The sequence below is a fragment of the Balaenoptera musculus genome, chromosome 8 (genome assembly GCF_009873245.2).
Source record: "Balaenoptera musculus isolate JJ_BM4_2016_0621 chromosome 8, mBalMus1.pri.v3, whole genome shotgun sequence".
NCBI lineage: Eukaryota > Metazoa > Chordata > Mammalia > Artiodactyla > Balaenopteridae > Balaenoptera > Balaenoptera musculus.
In genome coordinates, this window is record NC_045792.1 from 57902184 (window position 1) to 57925189 (window position 23006).

The 23006-nt window shown below is 42.6% G+C and overlaps 1 protein-coding gene across 1 annotated transcript in view; it reads left to right on the forward strand.

The window, feature by feature from the left end:
- Positions 1-5855: 5855 nt before the first annotated feature.
- The window catches only part of FCHSD2 (FCH and double SH3 domains 2), a 317324-nt gene continuing 300173 nt past the window's right edge, over positions 5856-23006 (forward strand). Inside the window, exons 1-2 of the mRNA XM_036860366.1 lie at positions 5856-6638; positions 8416-8513. Coding sequence (XP_036716261.1) covers positions 6618-6638; positions 8416-8513 — 119 coding nt within the window. The 5' untranslated portion in view covers positions 5856-6617. The remainder of the gene's footprint in view (positions 6639-8415; positions 8514-23006) is intronic.

Genomic DNA, 23006 nt, shown 5'->3' on the forward strand with positions numbered 1-23006 from the left:
TCACAATCCTGCAAAGAATCATTATTCCCCTTTTATGGACAAGGGAACTTGGTTTAAAAGAGGTTTCAGGACTTGGTCAAGAACCCAAAGCTTGGCAGAGGAGGAGGTGGACATCTAACCCAGGTGTGCCTGACCCCAAATCCCTGTGATGTCACCCCTCCACCCAAACCTGACTGTTTTACCCATCGGTCCTAGCTTCACAGAACTGTAATCACAGTGCAGCTCCCAGTGGGAAGCCTTGGTCAGCATCCCACGTGGCAGTCATTCAGCCTTCCTTAATGTATCCCAGGATGAGTAGTCACTTGTTTACATAGCTCCCCAGCCTTTTGCAGATTATGTACCCGTTATTTCATTTAAACTGCACCCACCCCCCTAGGAGGAACACAGGCCAGAATTTGCAATGTGCCAAAGGTCACACTCGGCAAGTGCCTGGCCAAGATAGGACTAGAACCGTGGTTTCCTGCCTCCTGATGTCAAAATCATGTGACTCTTAGCTCCTACTGTAGCCCTGGGACTGTCCCCTGATCCCCCATCCAAGCTGTAACACTCCCTGACAGGGGCACCAGCTGACCACGTAATTCCCTGCCCCAGTGCCTGCCTCTTGCGAACTCACCTCTGGCCTTAGATCCCTGCTACCCGACTCTCCTGGGCTGCCCTGCATGACCTGGACTCACTGTTAAACCTTTGGTCCACGTGTTGAGATTGGGAGTTGCTGGAGTACAGGGCCTGGGTCTCACCCTAAAGACCTGCTTACAACTGAGCCCAGAATAAGGGGCTTGTTGACGCTGGATGGAATCCAAGGTCTAGTTCTGCCACAAAGTCACTTTGTGGCCTAGGGAGAGCCCCTGCCCTCTTCTTGTGGCCACAGATCTTGAAGCCTCACTCCAGTGGGCTGTGATTCTCTGTCTGGAGAGCTGACTAGTGGAGGAGACAGGCACATTCCTACAACAGGCAGACCAGAGGCCTGTGTTGAGAGATCACCTCAGGCAGGAGCAAAGGCCAGTATGTGTGTGGGGGATGGAGGTGGAGGGTGAAAGATAACTAGGGTAGAAGGGAAGTGAATGGGGGTGGGGTTCACAGGCCGCATGGTCTGCAGCATCATCCCCAGGTCGGGGTGGTGGGGCTCAGGCAGGGGACAGCTGGCATTGGGATGGGCTGACAGGTATTCCTGAGCAGCCCGTGACAATGTGAGTGGGGGATAATGACAGAGCAGGAAAGGGAGTAGAGGGGGCTTTGAATCCCAGCTGCAGGAAGGGTAAGGGGTGCCTTGGTGCAGAATGGGCAGATGGGATGGTGGCCACCTTCTCTGGAGAAAGCCTTGGATGGAGTGCCAACCTGTCGCGGTGTCCATTCTGGACCAGGGTTGGGTGGGGTGCTGTTCACATTCTAGCCATGCTCAAGTGCTGCTGCATACTTTGCCTCCCTGAGGTTTCTCCCGGGAGCCCTGTGGAATTTTGGAATAGCTCATCTTCCAGTGCCCACTCTTTTTTTTTTTTTTAAACTTTGGATTTATTTATTTATTTATTTATTTATGGCTGTGTTGGGTCTTCGTTTCTGTGTGAGGGCTTTCTCTAGTTGTGGCAAGTGGGGGCCACTCTTCATCGCGGTGCGCGGGCCTCTCATTATCACGGCCTCTCTTGTTGCGGAGCACAGGCTCCAGACGCGCAGGCTCAGCAATTGTGGCTCACGGGCCTAGTGCTCCGCAGCATGTGGGATCTTCCCAGACCAGGGCTCGAACCCGTGTCCCCTGCATTGGCAGGCAGATTCTCAACCACTGCGCCACCAGGGAAGCCCCCAGTGCCCACTCTTATATCTGCTCCAGGCCAACTTTCAGTCCTGGCTCTGACTTAAACTTTAGAATCCATTACTTCCAGGAGACTTCATAGCAGCACGCATGCTGGAGGGAGAGCATAGCTTCAGAGCCAGAGGTAGCCAGGGGCCAGGCCTGGCTCTCCTGGCCCAGCTGTGTGACCTTGGGTAGGTCATTTCACTTCTGGGCCTCAGTTTGTGAAATCTGTGAAATGGGTCATATGTATCATTGGGGTTGTTGTGAGGGTGTAGAAACGTGTAAATAACATGCCTAGTTCAATGCTTGAAATGTGGAAGAGGTGAAATAAATGGTAGCTGTTATCAATTCCTTCCCAGGGTGAGAATCCCATCTGTGGCCTCCTTGATGGAAGGGAGCCAGCACCTGCTTGCACAGACCCAGGGATGGGGGAGCTCACCCCCTCCAGGGGCAGCTCTGCCTGGAAAACCTCCTTCCTTAGATGCAGCTGAGACCTGTTTCAGTTCAGTCTCTGGGGCCACAGTGCATGCTGCTCTGTGGCCACAGGAAAGCTTTGTGGCATTTCCCCCAAAGAATCTCAAGAGATCTTACTGGTAACACAGTGCTTGCCTGCACTGAAGGAGCAAGGCTCTGGAAGTCCCCAGCCTGGTTCAAAGGGTACATTTTAGTCAGGCTTACATGTCACAGAAATCTTCCCCATCCCTGTGGAGTTTGGAACATACAGATTGTATCCTCCTGAGTCTCCTTTTTTCCTGGGCGAATTCTCCCAATTCCTTTGAACATTCCTCATAGAGGCGAACAGGAGAACTGGGTTCTGGTCCCAAATCCATCACTTCAGGGCAAGTCACTTATCATCACTGAGCCTCTGGTTCCTCATTTGTAAAATGAAGAAAACAATACTCTCTCATAGGATTACAGTGAAGATTAGCTTGGAAAAGTAATATAAAAGTTTGGGGTTTGGAAAAGGCACTTGGTAAATATTAAACACATTTTAAAAGAAACCACATTTTAAAAATATTTATTTATTTATTTGGTTGCACTGGGTCATCTTCCTTTTTTTTTTTTTTTTGGCTGCGTCAGGTCTCAGCTGTGGCACGCGGGATCTTTGTTGAGGCATGCGAGATCTGTCCTTGGAGTGCGGGCTCTTTGTTGTGGCACATGGGCTTCTCTCTAGCTGCGGCGTGCGCGTTTTCTCTCTCTAGTTGTGGCGCATGGGCTCCAGAGCGCATGGGCTCTGTCGTTTGCGGCATGCGGGCTCTCTCATTGAGGCACTCGAGCTCAGTAGTTGTGGCGCGCGGGCTTAGTTGCCCTGCGGCAATGTGGGATCTCAGTTCCCCGACCAGGGATCGAACCCGCGTCCCTTGCACTGGATGGTGGATTCTTTACCACTGGACCACCAGGTAAGTCCCAGCACTGGGTCTTAGTTGCGGCTCCAGGGCTCCTTAGTTGCGGCACGTGGGCTTCTCAGTTGCGGCATGCAAGCTCTTAGTTGCGGCATGCACGTGGGATCTAGTTCCCTGACCAGGGATCGAACCCAGGCTTCCTGAATTGGGAGCGCGGAGTCTTATCCACTGTCAGGGAAGTCCCAGAAACCACATTTTTTGAGAAAGCAGTTAACAGGTAAGCCCATTTGGTGTTGCCCATTCGCTTTCTTTTTTTTTTAATAAATTTTATTTTATTTTGTTTATTATTTTTGGCTGCATTGGGTCTTCGTTGTTGCGCACGGGCTTTCTCTAATTGCGGTGAGCGGGGGCTACTCTTCGTTGTGGTACGTGGGCTTCTCATTGCAGTGGCTTCTCTTATTGGGGACCACGGGCTCTAGGCACGTGGGCTTCAGTAGTTGTGGCTCGCAGGCTCTAGAGCGCAGGCTCAGTAGTTGTGGCACATGGGCTTAGTTGCTCCGCGGCATGTGGGATCTTCCCGGACCAGCGATTGAACCCATGTCCCCTGCATTGGCAGGCGGATTCTTAACCACTGCGCCACCAGGGAAGTCCCGCCCATTAGCTTTTTATAACACCTGTAAAGGAAATCATTCCAGAAAGTCAATGCCATTCCTGGTTTCAGAATAATGGCAAATCAGGTGGAGGGTACCCTCCTAAATCCATAAAATAAAGCCCCAGGGTTTGACTTCAGCTGTGAAGAGCTTACTAAGTTCCAGGCTCATTCACTTACCTTACTCTGCAATTGGGGACCAAGGCCCAGAGAAGGCCCAGCAGACCAGTGATAGAGGCTGGATCCCAAGTCTCCCAACATCCAGCACCTTTATACCCCCAGTACTCACTTCCAGTAAAGGGAGGTGAAGGGAGGATAATTTCTGGGCCAGACTAGCTGCACCCAGGACTAGGATTCAGCAAATCTTTGTTAAGCACCTTTTGTGTGCAGGACACTGCATCTGGGCAAGCACTGTTACCCCTTCCTGCCACTAGCCCGGTGTCATTCATGGAATGGTTAGTCTGGAACTCAGCCATGGTGAAGGCCCAGGCTGATTCTTTCTTGCTCATCCTTGTGTCCCCAGTGTCTGGCCCAAGGCTTGGCACAAAGCAGGACCTTAGCAAATATTTTTTGAATAAAGGATGAATCAGAAAGCATTTATTGAGCACTATGTTCCAGGCCACATGGTAGGAGAAATTCTATTTAACACAACAAGACTGTGAGCCTGGTATTAGATCCCCATTTTTACAAGTGAGGTAATAAAGGTTCAAAGAGGTGAACTGACTAGGTCAACACCTCACAGTGAATTGGTGGTGGAACTGAGACTGGAGCCCAGCCTGGCTACCTCCAGCTGCCAGCCCCACAGCTGTCAGGGAGCTGGGCCTCCAGCCACCTGTTCCCTTGCCCCAGGCCTTCCCTGATAGTAACTGAGAACTCTGATAAAGGGTGCACTTTTGAATGGCTTCAAGGAAACCAGGAATAGCAAGCCTGGTCTCCTAATTCCTATACAGATTAATCTGACTCAAGCATAGCTCTGATTCTACCACCTTCCTATACAAGAATCTAGGCTAACAATGTAAACAACCTAGGTTGTTCCATCTTCCCAATTTCTGGCCAAGTGGCATTGGGCAACTTATTTGGGTCTCTCCAAGCTTCACTCACCTTCCTCTTTTGCCTGACCATACTTCTGAGAATAGGTGTTTGAGACCCCAACTTCTGATAAAACTGGGTTGATCTAATTCACCCTTCACACAGCCCTATGGCTCTGGAAGAGCTATTTTCATTCTTCTAAGGACCTCAAGGGAGGCTGATATCCCTACCCCCAGATGGTCTGGATAGAGGAGGAAGTTGGGGTGAGGAGAGCCACCCAGAACATCCTCACTGGGAGATGAAGCCTGAGCTCACCCAGCCAGCCAAGGGCAGGCAGAGTGGACTGGCACCAAGAGGTCCTGACTCTCATTCAAGAGCTTTCCTCTATTGCCCCTGCTGCCTCCTTTATTTTTCCTCATGATTGTCATCGGCACCTGTTTCTCTATAACCCAGAGAACACTTAGTTACCCAGAGATTCTAGTCCTGCTGTGTAACCTTCATAAGGTCCCCACTCCTCTGCCTCCCATTTGTGAAATGGGGATCCTGGCCTTAACACCCTCATGGTCCTCTAGCACGCAGTCCACACTCTTTGACTTGGACGCCCTGTAGCAGGGAACCGATTTTTTCTTTGCAGGGCAACTAGACGCCCTCCCCCAAGCCAGGCACCCTCGGCCGCTGCGAAAGGACTTGTCCACGCTCGCTCCTTGGTGCCTAGACCGGCCAGGCTCATCCGCCCGAGGGGAGAGGGGTGTTGGAGGACCAAGAAGCAAAAAACGGGACTCTACTACTGCCACAGACATGCTGTCCCCCCCATTATCACACACACACACACACACACAGACACGCTGCCCTCCCATTCACACACACACACACTCCGGCAGGAGGCGGGGGCGCCTTATGCGCGTGCGTCGGCGCAAAGCCCTCTCCCGCCCACGTGCGCGCCCCCAACCGGGGGCGCGCGCCGCGGCTGGCGGGAAAGCGCGCGGGAAGCCCCCAGCTGGCTCCCACTGTGGGGGAGGGACAACAGGAGGCGTTTGGAACGTGCCATTCTCGGAGAGAACGGGGGGATTTTCGTGCTGCGGTAGCATTTTTACCCCTCTCATTCGCCGACCGATCCGTTAGCTCCCCCCGTCCCCTGCCGCGATACGGAGCTCCGCGCCGCGGCCACGCTCCCTCCCTGCAGCCAGGCCCGGCCCCTCGAACCCAGCTCTGCCTAAGCTTATTCCCTCCGTCGCCGGAGGCGGGGCGCTGCGCCACGCGCTGGGGCCGGAAATTCCCGCGGCCTGAGTGGAGGAACCCAAGCGGAGAGTGCGGCGCCGCCTTCCACCTCCCCCGGCCGGGCGGGGTGTTGGGCCCAGCGAGGGCCAGGCTGCCTGAGTGGGGGCGGGGGGGGCCGCGTCTGAGGAGCCGCGGAATCGGCGGCGGGTGGATAGCCGCGGCGGGCAGGGAACCGGACGACGGGAGTGCTCCTCGAGAGCCGCTCGGCGAGCTGGGAGAGCCTGCGCCCCCGCACCCGGGCCCCCGCCCCCTCGCGGTCTTCCGCCTCCTTGCCTCACACACCCCCAGGGCCGCCGGAGCCCAGGCCTTCTCGGCGCTTCTCCTCCTTCTCTTCACACTCACCCTCGGACCCGGGTTGTCGTGCCATCCGCCGGCCTTGCTCCCTCCGGGGCGAGTCCTCGTTCTCAGGCTCTCCTTAAACACACACACAAGCACACGCCCGCTCTCTGGGCGGCCTTCTCCTCTTGGCCCTCCTCCTCCCTTCCTCACTTACGCCGCCCGTCGGAGGAAGATTGATTGTCCCTTCAGCATCATGCAGCCGCCGCCGAGGAAGGTGAGAATGCAGCTAGGGGTCTTCGAGGTTTTGGGGGGGGATGCGTACAAGGAACGCGGCTGGGGCGACCACTGCGCCCCCTCCCCCTTTGCGCAAGGGGCCGTGACCGCCGTCGTCTCGGGCTTGTCACTGAGTTGCCGCCGGCTCCTAGCGGGGGGCGCGCGTGTTTGGTGCCTTCGCGTCGGAGGGGCGGCCAGGGCTCGTCCCCTCCACCGCGCCGTAGACGCCCCCCCCCATCCCCAGACATTTCACAAGAGTTTCGGGTGTGCGTGTGTGTATGTGTGTGTGTGTGTGAGAGAGAGCGAGCGCGCATGGCAGTGCTGCTCTCTGCAAAGTGCTTTCTCGGGGCTGCACCGAGGGGAGGCGGGGGAGCCCCTGCAGCTTGCAGAGCCTTTTGCTTGTGTGATTGTTTAGTCTGCACCAGGTTTGAGCCCTCCGCCCGCTTGTCGCCACCCTCCCCCATTGGCAAATTTACAGGGAATTTGTTTCCAGCCTAGCCTTAATGTTTGGCCCGCTTTTCCCACGGGGCGACCGCAGAGAAGTCGCAGTAGTCACCCCCACCCCAAGGGAAAACAAGAAATTAAGCATTGAGCGGTCCTGTCTTTCTCTTCCCCATTCCTGCCCCGCCCCTCCGACTAGGGGGCGAGGAAGGTGGTGGTTCTGTCCCCAGGAGAGCGAGAACCGGGCCGTGCTTGGCGTTTGAGCCGTGATCTGGGCTTCGGGTGGGAGTGACGGAGTGACGGGTGCTCCGGGCTTGTCAGCAGCTTCCCCGCTTCGCCCTTCCAGAACTGTTTCAATGTCCTCCTCCCAGTTTTCCCAGGGACTGAGGCTGTGTCCTTGTCTTTTCAATCCTGCAGATGGTTCCTGAGTGTCTACTCTGGGTGGAGGAGGCTGTTCTATCCTCCCCTTGTGGGCAAACATTTGCTGAATGCCTAACTCATTCGTGTCTGCTCCCTCTTTTTTCTCTTTCTTAACCCGGGTTCTCCGGTTAAGTGAGTCTTTTTCTTTCACACACGTACACTTACCCCTCCGGTAGCCCTGCTTCGGCGATGGGGGTTCCAGGCCCACTGTAACCTGGATCCTGGCCTGGCAGGAGAGGCACTAGCCGGTTTGCATATACTGTTCTAGCTCTTTGAAGTGGAAACGCCACGGGGACCGGCTTGCTGTGGTGGCTTAAAAGCACTGCATATGTTGGAAGGTCACTTTTGCTTTCTTCTTTGTGAGAAAGAGATTGTGATTTGATGTGCTGTCCAGCAAGTTGAGGGCATCATCCTGAGAGTGTGCTTCTCGTAGCCATTATGGAATAATTTATGTAGTTGATTCATGCATAAAATTTCATGATTGTGTAAGTTTCGGTCATGAGATATTAGGCATTCTTATGCCCACTTCTCCCATCTACACTCTGCTCACCTCTCCTGATGTTTTAATGTCTTTGAATCCTTTTTGGAAGAAATAGAAGACAGACTCTTTTAAAGACCTGGATATGTATTGAGCTTGTACATGAAGTGAAATGACTGGCAGTTTATTTTGCACCTCTTTAATCTGTAATTTTTATACTCGTGTACTTTCATTTAGCCTCTGCTTCAGGTTGTTTTAGCTAGTTTTTTCATTAATTATCTGCAGTAAACAAAATTATGTGGCTAATAATGGGTTTATGGTCCTCTGGGGAGAGGCAAGTAAGAGTTATATATTCTGACAAGTATTTTGTATTTTCCTTAAGTAATTTTTTTGTTGTTAAAGTTGCAGTAAGGCCTCATAAATATATGGTATATTTTAGGTGAAAGTTACACAAGAACTGAAAAACATTCAAGTTGAGCAGATGACAAAACTTCAAGCCAAACATCAAGCAGAATGTGATTTGCTTGAAGATATGAGGTAAGGTTATAGTAAATAGTTTGAGAACTTCTGTATCTCTATTTCAAACAACCTTTGCATTACCAAGCTCCAGGAACTGATGACGGAATTTCCTTTTGGATTTCCTGCTTTAAGGCTGTTAGAGCTTTGACTCAGCTAGAAATTATAACTGGAATTAACACAATACAAACTTTTTTTCCTTTAGTGGAGAAACCTATAACCTACACATACTATTATGAAAAAACAAGGTTCTTACAAATTTATCAGTCAGATTATAATCACTGAAATAGAAATTCTTATTTAAATAATTTTTCTGCTAAATTGACCTTTCTACATTTATTGACCTTAACGATTTCACGTGGAATTTTAAACTGACACATGGTTAATGGTTAATATCTGGGGGTGAGCCAGTCAATCTCAGATGATTATTAGAACATGATAAATATAACTTTGTCTTTGAACATTAAATCTAGTGGGAAATGTGTTTATCATATTTTATCATTAAAGTTACTTGTACCCCTATTCAAGATAACTTTGAATTTAAAAGATAAGACATCTTGCCAGCCTTGTGAAAGTCAATGTCTTTCTTTATAGAGGTAATCATGACTCATTTTATTGAAAGAAACACCACTGTTTTAACAATCCTATAATACAAACTGACAGTTCAACAAACATTTTTGTAAAGGAAAATGATTTGCATGTTGAAACAGAGTCGCTGCAATTATTTCCCTTTATTAATACATTTATTAAATTGGAATTGGGTCTGTAAGCCTCATCAGTTACTTATTTTTTCCTGTGGTGCACAACCTCATGTTGGTTTCATGAAAAATATTAACTATATGTTATTATAATAAAATTATATGTGTTTGGATAGCTGAATTGTTCGTAGCCCAAAGATTTTTACTTAGAGTTCCTTTCCCCCCCATATTTAATTTAGATACTAAATTAAATTAATATTTCTACTATTTACGTATCTTTTCAGGGTTTCTAACTAAGGCATATTAATTTAGACTCATCCAAACTTGGATATACCAAGATCATTGTTTTCTGACTGAAAACTACTCTATTTTTTTTTTAACTTTTTATTTTATATTGGCATATAGGTGATTAACAATGTGTTAGTTTCAGGTGAAAACTACTCTATTTTAATTCTGTATTTGTTTCTTTGTTTTTTTTGTGGACACAGGGAAATTTTTAGACTTAAATAATTCCTGTGCAAGACACCTGAAACTTTTCATATGGTTACGAATTAAGCTTTTAACATCTATTAAGTGAACGAAGGTATTTTATATTTTAGTAGTTTAGGAAGGCAAAATTCGTTTGTAAGTAAAGATCCTCTGTGGAGTATGGATAGTCAGTAGTCATTAAGTCCTTTTGATTATATTCAAAAGACCTCTTGTTTGCATTTTCTCTATTTCCCCTGTTGCTTGTACCTTGACTTATGGTCAGCTATATGGACACGTCACTGCTAAGTTGATGTAGATTGTTGCTCCTGTTGCTACTGTTTAGTTGTTTGTATTATTTCTGACTTCATCACATTTCACTAGCATTGTTGTGGAATATCCTAATTACTGTAGTGTTCTCATATCTTCCACCTCCCAATCTCTCCTTTTAAATCTGTTTTCCACGTTGTTACCAGTTAACTTTCTAATAATTGTTTATTTATTTATTTTCTTTTTTAAAAAATTAATTAATTAATTATTATTATTATTTTTGGCTGCGTTGGGTCTTCGTTGCTGTGCATGGGCTTTCTCTAGTTGTGGCGAGCAGGGGCTACTCTTTGTGGTGCACGGGCTTCTCATTGAGGTGGCTTCTCTTGTTGTGGAGCACAGGGTCTAGGCACGTGGGCTTCAGTAGTTGTGGCGTGTGGGCTCAGTAGTTGTGGCTCACGGGCTCTAGAGCGCAGGCTCAGTAGTCGTGGCGCACGGGCTTAGTTGCTCCGTGGCATGTGGGATCTTCCTGGACCAGAGCTTGACCGTGTCCCCTGCACTGGCAGGCAGATTCTTTTTTTTTTTTTAAACATCTTTATTAGAGTATAATTGCTTTACAATGGTGTGCCAGTTTCTGCTTTATAACAAAGTGAATCAGTTATACATATACAAATGTCCCCATATCTCTCCCTCTTGCATCTCCCTCCCTGCCACCCAGCAGGCAGATTCTTAACCACTGCACCACCAGGGAAGTCCCTCTAATAACATTGTTTATTACGTATCAGGTTCTCTGTGGTCTTCTGGATAAAGACCAAACACTTTGTCATAGCACATGTGACCCTTTGCAACCTAGGTACAAGCTACAAGCTTCATTTCCTGGCTTAGTTATTACCATTTCATGCCCTTGCATATCCTTTCTCCTTATTCCCCCTGCCCTGGCCACTTAGGACTTCTGGTTATCTAATTGTGTTCTCGACATTCATGCCTTTGTGCCCTCCTAATTTTCACCTGGCAAATTCTGGTTACCACTAAGTTTGCAAGTTTGATCTTCTCTGTGATCTCAAAGAATTTTGATTTTGTACATGCTTCTGGCTTCCCCCCTCATGTGAATTCCTTGAAGTCAGAGGCTAAGTCTTATTCATTTTTGTATATTTGTACCCTTTGTAAACAGCTGGCAGAATTGTTAAATGAATGTAACTGGTTATATTTAAATGCAGCTTATTTGTGTTTAAGCGAGATATTTTATAAGCTCTGTTTGTAGGGGGCTGTAGTGGTGTCTCTTGAGCTTGTGTTTTAATTTGATTCATGTAGGCACTTTAAAATGTACTGTGGCTATTTGATGTAGAGCATATCTGTATTTAAATATAATATGTAAATACAGAGACTGTTGGTGCTCCAAGGATTCATGGATTCTTTATTATTTTAAAGGAGTCAGTGTGTTTTTCTTTGTATTAAATAAATAGGATGAATCCCTTCATTCCTATATAGTTGTGAGCAGAATACTGTATTACCTCCTAAAACATGAGTTTAGGTTTCTGATTTGCTTTCTTTCCCCCCAATGGTAATACTGAATTGGAAATTGAAAATTTTCTACTCTCAGTATTCATAACTTTAATTGCTTGAGGAGGAAGTGGTCTGGCTTTGTTGATCTGTCTTAGCAAGTGGAATGACCTTTTAAAAAAATTCATTAGAAATCTCTGAACTTGGATTTTTATATGTATTATGTTGTAAAGGATCTTGCCTGCTTTTCCTTTTTTGAGGCTCTCACCACCTTCCTCCCCAAAATCCCACAAATAGCTCTCCTTCTCACTGATGCACCCCCACCAGTGTTATGCTCAATTTAAATTAGTATGAATTCACCCCCCAGAGTGCAAATGCCTTTTATTCTTGACATAAAGAAGTAAGTAAACAGAGAGAAATTTTTTGACTTTAAAAAAAGTTAAAAAAAAAAAAAAAACCACAACACATTAAGCTGTAAATAGGAAAATTTTATTCTGGGTTATGGCTAGTTTCCACTCCCCTCCCCCCTTCTTATCTTCTGGAATTTTGAAAGGAGATCAATTATGATATAGTTTTTTTCCTTTGCTCTCTTCCCCTTCTTCAGTTCATTTGAGTTCCAGGGGTGCATGTAGAAGCTGGTGTGTTGGAGTAAAGTATGAGAAGGAAAGATAACTCATTTGTTGTTAATCAGGGAAATTCCATGCTTTGGGAAGATTTTTATACTGAAGTGCTTCCTGTTGACTTTTGCTGTCAGCAGTAGACTAGCACACTTTACTTTCTTTTTAGCTTATTATTTTTTATTCTCTCTTTGCTTTCTAGGGCCACTTATAAATAAGTTTCTAAATACTACAGCCTATGTGTTGTTTATTAATATAATGTATTTCTTGTTTATTCTTATGATGTGCTAACTCGAGTCAGTAAAGAAAGTTCTTTGCAGGGATGCAGAATATAAAGAATTACCTTCTTAGGGCTTCCTTGGTGGCACAGTGGTTAAGAATCCGCCTGCCAATGCAGGGGACACGGGTTCGAGCCCTGGTCCGGGAAGATCCCACATGCCGCGGAGCAACTAAGCCCGTGAGCCACAACTCCTGAGCCTGCGCTCTAGAGCCCATGCTCTGCAACAAGAGAAGCCACTGCAATGAGAAGCCCGCGCACCGCAGCGAAGAGTAGCCCCCCCTCACCGCAACCAGAGAAAGCCCACGCACACAGCAACAAACACCCAGTGCAGACAAAAATAAATAAATTAAATAAATAAATTAAAAAAAAAAAAAGAATTACCTTCTTAGCAGACATTTTTAGGTCATTATATAATATTGAAAAGTCATAGAATTTTAGAGTCAGGTGCATACTGTGATGTTTGCTGATTTTATAGATGAAAATGGAAACCGAGACAGTTGATAGGAAGTGAATCATGTTGAGGTGGACTCTTCAGTTATTTCTCCTAATTTCTAGACTAGTGTACTTTCCCCTATATCTGTATTTCCCAAGCTTCTAACCAAGGAACTCATCATGGCTCCCATTTTTGGAAACATTTTGCATATCAAAAAGTACATTTTTTGTTTTATTTTTCACCTTTCATATACTGAGCTGTCAGTCAGCTTTGAGTCAGTATTTTAAAACTAGTAACATGAGTCCAGCCAAAGGCAAAGATACTTAAACTTTACCTCAGAGCAGATTGAGGGTATGTGTGGTTTCTCACAGATGTTCTGAAAAATTTAACCTGGCTCAAGAAGCACTTGTCCTTTCTTTGCAGACATCTGGAGGTCTAGTGACCTCAAGTGAGGAATTGCTATACTATATGTTGCCTTCTCTAAACTGTAGGTTCATGGGCGTCACTGGGGATTGGATTCTGAAGTCTGTTGATGGAAGCTCTGAGACTTTTTTTCACTGCCTCAGAGACCTTTATGTCTGAAAGGGAAACTTAGAGGTAATCTGGTCTAGAGGGTTTTTTTAAAAACAGGTTTATTGAGATCTAATTCACTTGCCGTACAATTAACCCATTTAAAGTTTTTTTGTATATTCATAGCATTGTACAACCATCACGATACTTTAACTTTAGAACATTTTTGTCCCTCCTACGGGAAACTGCCTATTAGCAGTCACTTCCCATCACCTTATCCAGCCTTAAGCAATTATTACTTTCACTCTCTGTAGAAGCAGAATCTATATAAATGGAATCATACAATATGTGGTCTTTGGTGACTGGCTTTTACTTAGCATAATGTTTTCAACTTTCATCCATGTTATAGCATCAATACTTCATTCCTTTTTTATTGCAGAATAATATTCCACTGTATGGATATACCACATTTTATTAATCTGTTCCTCAGTTGATGGACTTTTTTGCTATTATGAATAATGTTCCTTTGAACAAATTTTTCTGTGGACTTATGTTTTCATTTATCTTGGGTATATACCTAGTAGTGGAATTGTTGGGTCATATGGTAACGATATATTTAACTTCCTGAGGAACTTTTCAAACTGTTTTCCAAAGTGGCTGTACCATTTTATATTCCCGCTAGCTATAATGTATGAAGGTTCCAGTTTCTAAACATTTTTACCAGTGTTTGTTATTGTCTGTCTTTTGATTATAGCCATTCTAGTAGTTGTGAAGTGGTATCATATTGTGGCTTTGATTTGCATTTCCCTAATAGCTTATGAAGTTGAGCATTTTTTCATGTGCTTACTGGCTATTTGCATATCTTCTTTGGAGAAATGTCTATTCATATCCTTTGCCCATTTTTTAATTGGGTTATTTGTCTTTGTCTTATTGAGGTGTAAAAGTTCTTTAAATATTTATCTTATCAGCTATATGATTTGCAAATATATGCAGTATCTGCAATATTTTTCCCACTCTGTGGAAGAATCACCTGAGGTAATTCTTATGTGCCCTAAATTTTGAGAACCACTGAAGTGGTGAAAAGAATAAGGACTATGAAGATAGACCAGAGATTGAAACCCAGCTCTGTCACTAATGCTGGATAATCTAGGACAAGTTATTAAGGTTCTCTGAGCCTCATATTTCATGTATGTAAAACAAGGTTAATGCTTACCTTTTTGCTTTTCTGTAAAAGTTAAATGAGATAGGTGAAATGCCAAGCACGGTAGATATTCACCATTGGTAGCTATAGGATGTTGTCTTATACAAGGTAACAAGATAAGTTATTGTGTTTTATTAATTCTAAGAAGCACATTTTTTTTACATTCTTATATTTCTGAAATCCGGATACATCTTACAGTTGCTTTTGGTTGTGATGTGTTTGTCCTTGTCTCTTCGTGAACAGAACTTGCAGAGTAGTTAGCAGCAGGCTTGGAAGAAAATCCCAGAGATAATGGTTTGAATACAAATGTTGGATCACCCGGGCTTTTGTAAAATAAATAAATTTATTTATTTATTTATTATTTTTGGCCACATTGGGTCTTCATTGCTGCGCACAGCTTTCTCTAGTTGTGGTGAGCGGGGCTACTCTTTGTTGCGGTGCACGGGCTTCTCATTGCAGTGGCTTCTCTTATTGCAGAGCTCGGGCTCTAGGCACGAGGGCTTCAGTAGTTGTGGCACATGGGCCCAGTAGTTGTGGCTTGTGGGCCCTAGAGCACAGGCTCAGCAGCTGTGGCACACGGTTTAGTTGCTCTGCGGCATGTGGGATCTTCCTGGACCAGGGCTTGAACCTGTGTCCCCTGCATTGGCAGGTGGATTCTTAACCACTGTGCCACCAGGGAAGCCCCCCACCCAGGCTTTTGATGGCACAGAGGATGATACTGTGTGGAAAAACAGTAATGACTGATTCAAAAAAGTGATTCAGAAGAGTTTGAGCCTGAGTGTGACCAGTTTATGCACCAATTTATTTCATTTACCTTTTAAAAATTGTGCACAAGAGTAATACATGCTAAAAATCTAATTAATGGGGACTTCCCTGATGGTCCAGTGGCTAAGACTCCATGCTCCCAATGCAGGGGGCCCGGGTTTGATCCCTGGTCAGGGAACTAGATCCCGCATGCCACAGCTAAAGATCTCTCATGCTACAACTAAAAGATCCAACATGTCGCAACGAAGACCTGGCGCAGCCAAATAAATAAATAAATAAATAAATAATTTAAAAAAATCTAATGAAGTTTAAAAGAGCTCTTTTAATAAGTATAAATAAAAATTGTATCAATAAGTGATAGGGTCTTGTATCAATTTAAATGGCAGCATTTTTTCTTAGTGGAAAATAATGTGACTTGCAATCAGTGGAGTTTTAGATATGATGAAAATTGGAAGTAGCAGGTCAGGTGCTGGACCCTGGTCTTTTTCATTCATTCAGCAATCATTGTTTCTCAATCCAGTATTCTTTCAAATTAGAACTTGATGTAAATCATGAGAGGGAGAATTTTTTAAACAGAGCCGTATGGAATTAAACTAAGGAGTAATAATGAAAGTTACCCACCACTTGGGTTAAGAACAGAAGTGTTGAAGAATTTTTATGTGCACTTTTCCTTGATTTGGTCTTTTTAGCCACACCCAAGTATATACATATGAGAGATGGTGAAGATGATCTGAGTGGTAGGGTAGCTGATCACAGCTACTGGAATGAGTACCAGCTTAGAGATATACAACCTGGGTACGAATCCTAGTTGTTAATCTTTATTAATTATGTGAATTTGGCCACAAGTTACCACAAGTTACTTAAACTTTTGTGAGCCTCATGTTTCTTATCTGTAAAATAATGAAAATTATAATACCTTATGGGGCTATTTTGATAATTAAAGTAATGCACATAAAAGCTTTCTTGCATAGTGTGTGGAACATAGTAGGTGCTCAAAAAATGCAAGTGGACTGTAATTTTGTTAAGTAATTGAGAACATCAGTTCAGAAATTATGGTCTTTGACTTACTCATCCTGTAAAGAGTTAACCTGTGAGTTAAAAAATGTGATGAACCTCAAAGATAAACTGTTCAAGTAATACCAAAGAATTTTCTTCACTAAGTTCAGCAGCCTTAGGTACCTTCCATCTTTCTGTGTGTTGATAATGATTCTCCTTATGATTGCTGGATGGCATATACAGTTCCAAGCATGCTATTCTCGTACAACGTTAGGTGGAAAAAGAGAAAGGAAGTGCAGTTTCTCCTCATGCAAAATTTCCCTCTTTACCTTCCCACCTTCCCTCCTTTCCTTCTACTAGGGAAGACAGTTTCTACCAGAAATTATCCCAGAAGACTTTCCCTTGTATCTCATTGGCTGAGTTTGCTTCATATGCCCCTGCAGCCTAGCTGCAAAGGAGGCTGGGAATGTGATTACCTTCTTGGAGAGGTGGTCTTTGCCAGTAAGAAATAGGTATTGGTGGCAGTAATATGGTTTTGCCCTGTTTGCCACAGGGACCCATTTCTAATTTACTCCTAGTGTTTCCCGTAAAAGTGTAAAAAATGTGTTGACTTTAGATTATGAAAGATATAGCTAGAATTCCAGTTGTCCCAAGCAGATTGGGAATAAAAGACTCCTTAGAAACCATTTGTATCCCCTCCTTTCAACTGCTTTTAAGTTCAGTGTCTTAGGTCGGGAGTAGGTTTTTGTATTTACCATAGGTAATGGGCCAGTAGGCCAATGGCCTCTTAGGATTCTCCTCTTAAGAATACAGGAGTGGTTAAATATCTTGCCACTTTTGGTTTTCTGATAATTTGGGGAAATCGTGGTCTAAGGGCCCTCCAGGTAGTTGCATTTTTGCTGAACTCCTTTTACTTCTCAGGTGAAAGCGTTAATAAGTAGTAAAGCGGCTAAACTGAAAGCAGGGAAGGACAAATAAGAGCTAGAATTACTCCTAGAAATTGAGGATTGGCAATTCAGTCATGAAAGTATAGAGAATGAAGCCTTTTACCTGAGGAGGCCTGTGGTGATAAGTTGATGTTTTTCTTTGTAAATTCTTCGAATGTTCATTTGAATCCCACAGGTGCTGTCTGTTTTGTTGGTGTCAATCTTCAGGAATGATCTGATGCATAAGCAGGAGTTAGTAACAGACTTACTAACTCCTGCTTATGCATCAGATCATGGTTTGTGCTGTTGGCTCTTCAGTGACTAATTTGGGAACTAGGCACAGAAACGCAACCCTCCAGTTTGTTCCATTGCTGCAGATTTCCTGTCATGTGTTGGTCAGGACTAACTTAATAGAATCTTAGCTGATGTTTTTATTTCATTTTATTGTTTCCTCACAGTATTCCTTGGTCATGCTTTAACATTCCATTTGATCTCCTTTTTGGCATTCATGTATGAGTGTCTTGTCATCCAGATGTTTTCTGTTTTGTTAACTTTGAAATAATCCCAATTCAAAAAGAAAATGTTATTTCTGGTGTTATGTAAAGTGTTACCATGTCTGTGGTCCCACAGGAAACAACTGGGAATGTATATCCCTTGATTATATTTTAGTGTTATTTGTTTTCCCCCCGTTGGTAGCTGGAGAAGGGGGCGAGAGGCAGAGACTTTTTATTGTATACCCTTTTTGGTAAGTTTTGAATTTGGAACTATGTGAATATTATCTACTCTTAAAACTAAAATTAAATGATTCAGTATTGGTGAATATTTTATTGCTTGTCTGTTAAAGATAACATACTATAAGAATTTATAGTAGTTGATGCTAAAATGTCATTTTTGGCTTTTAGTTAGTTTTTAGTGAAGTTATTTTCATCATTAATAGACTTTACAGTTTATTTCTAATATATACCAAGTATTAAGAATACTTGATTCACAAACTTCATAAAATGATTGGTCTCAAGCTGGTTGTTGTTCAGAGTTGGGGAAACAGGCTCTGTGTATTACTATGTTCTTTTCTTTGTGTGTTGTGGAATTGTTTTGTCTCCAAACAAGCAAACATATTGGGTGATTAGATTGATGTCCAGGCTCAAATTTTATTTTAGTTAATTTTATTCAAAGGTTTTATATCAAAGTCATCATTTAACATATTGTTTCTATGGTAAAATGTATTTTGCATTATTAGCCAACTTTCTCCATGGGGAATTCTTTCATCTGTTTTACTCTAGAGGTATTTTATATACTAGTTTTCTCAGCTATATTGACCTAATTGAATATTTTTGGTATTCCATTTGCTTCTCTTGCATTTTTAGCTATATCTTTCTATTTTTCAAGTGGTTGTTTTAGGTGTTACACCATGCATCTTTAATCATTCATTGTATACCTTGAGTTAATATTATACCATGCCACATAAGACACTTAAAACAGTCCAGTTCTAATTACTCCATCCCAGACTTTGTGCTGCATACTTTATAAACCTCATAGTACAATGTTAGTTTTGCTTTAAACACAGTTATCTTTTAAACAGATTAAGAGAAGGAAAAAAACTTTTATATTTACCAATTTTGACTCTCTTCCCTTCTTGAGACCAATACATAGGTTTGAGTTTCCATCTGGTATCATTTCTGTTTCGGCTGAAGAACTTCCTTCAGCATTTCTAGTGCAATTCTGCTGGTGACAGTTCTTTTAGCTTTCACTTATCTGAAAGTGTCTTTATTTCACCCTCATTTTTGGAAGATAATTTTTGCTGGATATAGAATTCTGCATTGACAGTTGGTTACTCCATTATCCTCTGCCTTCATTGTTTCCGATGAGAAGTTAGTTATTATTTATATACTCGTTCTCTTCTATCTAATGTGCTCCTCCCCCCCTTTCTGATAGCTTTTTTCCTCCTTTTTATTGGTTTTCTGCAGTTTGAATGTGATGTGACTAATGTAAGTACCTTTGTAATTATTTTTCTTGGGGGTTCATTTAACTTTTTGGATCCATAGGTGATGTCTTTCAACAAACCTGGGAAATTTGGGGCTGTTATTTCTTCAAATATTTTTTTCTGCCCCATTCTCTCTTCTTTCCTTTTTGGACTCCAGTTACACGTGTGTTAAACTGTTTGATAATAATCTGTGTTCTTCAGATTGGATAATTTTTTTTAAATTAATTAATTAATTTATGGCTACATTAGGTCTTTGTTGCTGCGCACGGGCTTTTCTCGAGTTGCGGCAAGCGGGGGCTACTCTTTGTTGCGGTGCTTTCCCCCCTGATTATGAGTCACATTTCCTGCTTATTTGCATATCTAATAATTTTTTATTATTTGGACATTGTGGATGACACATTATAGGAAGTTTCGATTGTGTCATCTTTCTTTAATGAGTGTTGAGTTTTGGGGTTTCAACTGAAAGCCTGCGTGTCCAAGGTGTGCAGCATTATCTCCACTCTGGCTGAATTGGAATTCCAGTGTGTCCCAGCAGTGTGCAGTTTCTGGTATCTGTTCGGCTCTTAGGCCTGCAGTAGTGACTCTCCTAGGCCTCATGGAGTCTCACCCTGGCTTATGTGTGGCCTAATACTCAGGCAAGGATGCTCAGGGAACCCCCATGCGGATTGCTGGGGCCACCTCTTCTCATTGTTGTCTCCTCTCTAGTACCCTGTCCTACAAATTCTAGCCTCTTCAGTAGCCCAGAACTGTGATCTCTGCATCTCAATTCAGTGAGACCATCATGCTTGGCTTAGGCTCCACTTCCCTGTGATGGAGTTGGGAAAGTGTCTCGGGCAGAAAGCTGGAGCAGATGTGGTACACACTTCCTATGCTGCCAGTTTCATACCTAAAAATACTAGAGTCATATATTTTGTCTAGTTCTATAGATGTTACTTGAGGAGGGCTAGTCTGGTACCAGTTACTTCATCATGTCTAGAAACGGAAGTCTACTTCTCAGATGTATTGGAAGAAGATATTTAACTGATTATGAATTTATGTATGTTTAATATCTGCCTAATCTAAATTAATCCTTTGCTTTTGGATATATGAATTTGGATATTCCCTATAAAAATGTATGTATTCTGTAGCACAAAAATTTTTTAACAGCTTTATTAAGATATAATTTTTAAAAAAAGGACATGCTATGTAAAAAAAAAAAGATATAATTCATATATTATGTAATGCACTTATATAAACTGTATAATTCATTGGCTTTTGTTATATTCACCGAGTTGTGCATCTATTACCACAGTCAATTTTAGAACATTTTCATTATGCTAAGAAGAACCCTGCACCCCTTAGCCATTACCCTTCCCTTTTCCCCCCATTTGCCCAGCCCTAGGCAGCCACTAATCTACTTTCTGTAGGTTTACTTGTTCTGGACATTTCATATAAATGGAATCATACAATATGTGGTCTGTTGAGACTGTCTTCTTTCACTTGGCATAAGGTTTTCAAGGTTCATCAGCATTTTAGCATCTGTCAGTACTTTATTCCTTTTTATTGTTTGGATATACCACTTTTTTTTTTTTTTTTGCTTTTTACTGTAACATTTTAAAATTGAGATATAATTGACATATAACATTCTTTTCAATTTAGGTGTACAACATAAAAATTTGATATATGCATATATTGCAAATGATCACAGTAAGTCTAGTTAACATCTATCACCACACATAGTTGCAAATTTTTTCTTGTGATGAGAACTTTTAAGAACTTTTACTCTCTTAGCAACTATCAAATATACAATACAGTCTTGCTAACTGTAGTCACCATGCTGTACATTATATTCCCAGGACTGACTTATAACTGGAAGTATGTACCTTTTGACCCCCTTTACCCATTTCACCCACTCTCTGCCTCTGGCAACCACCGATCTGTTCTCTGTATCTATGAGTTCAATTTTTTTTTTTTTTTTTCTTAAAGATTCCACATGTGAGTAAGAGCTTGTCTTTCTCTGTCTGAATTATTTCACTAAGCAAAATGTCCTCAAGGTCCATCCATATTGTCACAAATGGCAGGATTTCCCTCTTTTTTTATGGCTGAATAATTTTCCTTTGTGTGTATTTTTGTGTATACATGTGTATATATCGATATACATATCACATTTTCTTTATCTGTTCATCCATCCATGGTCACTTAAATTGTTTCCATGTCTTGGCTATTGTAAACAATGCTGAGATGCACACAGGGATGCATATATCTCTTCAAGAGAGTGATTTTATTTCTTCTAGATACATACCTAGAAGTGGAATTGCTCGATCATGTGGTAGTTCTATCTTTAGTTTTTTGAGGAAACTTCATACTGTTTTCCATAGTGGGTGTACCAGTTTGCATTCCCACCAACAGTGTACAAGGGTCCCCTTTTCTCCACACCCTCACCAAACACTTGTAATTTTTTTTCCTTTTTGATAATAGGTATTCTAACAGGTGTGAAGTGGTATCTCATTGTGGTTTTGATTTACATTTCCCTGATGATTGGTGATGTTGAGGACCTTTCACTTATCTGGCCATCTGTATGTCTTCTTTGGAAAATGTCTATTCAGATTCTCTACCCAGTTTTTTTTTTTTTAAATATTTATTTATTTATTTGGTTGTGCCAGGTCTTAGTTGTGGCTCACGAGCTCCTTAGTTGTGTCAGGCAGGCTCCTTAGTTGCGGCCTGAGGGCTCCTTAGTTGTGCATGCAAACTCTTATTTGCGGCACGCATGTGGGATCTAGTTCCCTGACCAGGGATCAAACCCGGACCTCCTGCATTGGGAGCTCGGAGTCTTATCCACTGCGCCACCAGGGAAGTCCCTCTGCCCAGTTTTTAATTGAATCGTTTTTCTCTATTGAATTGTATGAGATCTTTATATATTTTGGATAATAGTCCCTTATTAGATATGATTTGCAAATATTTTCTATCATTCTGTAGGTTGCCTTTTCATTTTGTTGATGGCTTCCTTTACTGTGCAGAAGATTGATGTAGTCTCACTTGTTTATTTTTGCTTTTTTTGCCGTTGCTTGTGCCATCTATAATGTAAAATATTAAAGATGATAGAAGGAGGGTGCCATTCTCTGGTCATTCCTTGAGTCAGGCTTTACTCATTATTATCATTAATAATAATAATAATCATCATCATCATCTAATTCAAGGAATGACCAGAGGGTGTCACTCAAGAATGACAGTTCTCATGTTTTTCTAACATATGTATCTGGATCTGTTGGCTTTTTAGCTATATTTCTTTGCATTATTATTTTTTGTGGCTGCCCTGGTGATTACAATATACATCCTTAATTATTTACTGTCTATGTGCAGTTAGTATTTTACCACTTCAGATAAATTGTAGAAGTGTTATATCCATCTAGGTCCATATCTACCCTTCTTTCCTTTATGCTAAAGTGATTATTTGTAGTATATCTACATACATTATAAACCCCACAAGACAATGTTACAATTTTTGCTTTAAACTGATATATGGTTTGTAAGTAAATTAAGAGGGAAAAGGCAAAAGTTCTAAAAGTCTTTTGTATTTACCCAGATATTTACCATTTTCAGTGCTTTCCATTCTCTTCTGGGGATTTGAGTTTCTATCTTGAATCATTTCCTTTCATCCTGGAGAACTTCCTTTAGCATATCTTTTTTTTTTCCTTATAATTTTTTCAGCTTTACTGAGATATAATTGACATGTAACATTGTATAAGTTTAAGGTGTAGATGTGTTGATTTGATATACATGTATTGTGAAATGATTACCACAGTAGCTTACTTAAAACCTGCATCACCTCACATAATTACCATTTCTTTTTTGTGGTGAGAACATTTAAGATCTACTCTCTTAGAAACTTTCAAGTA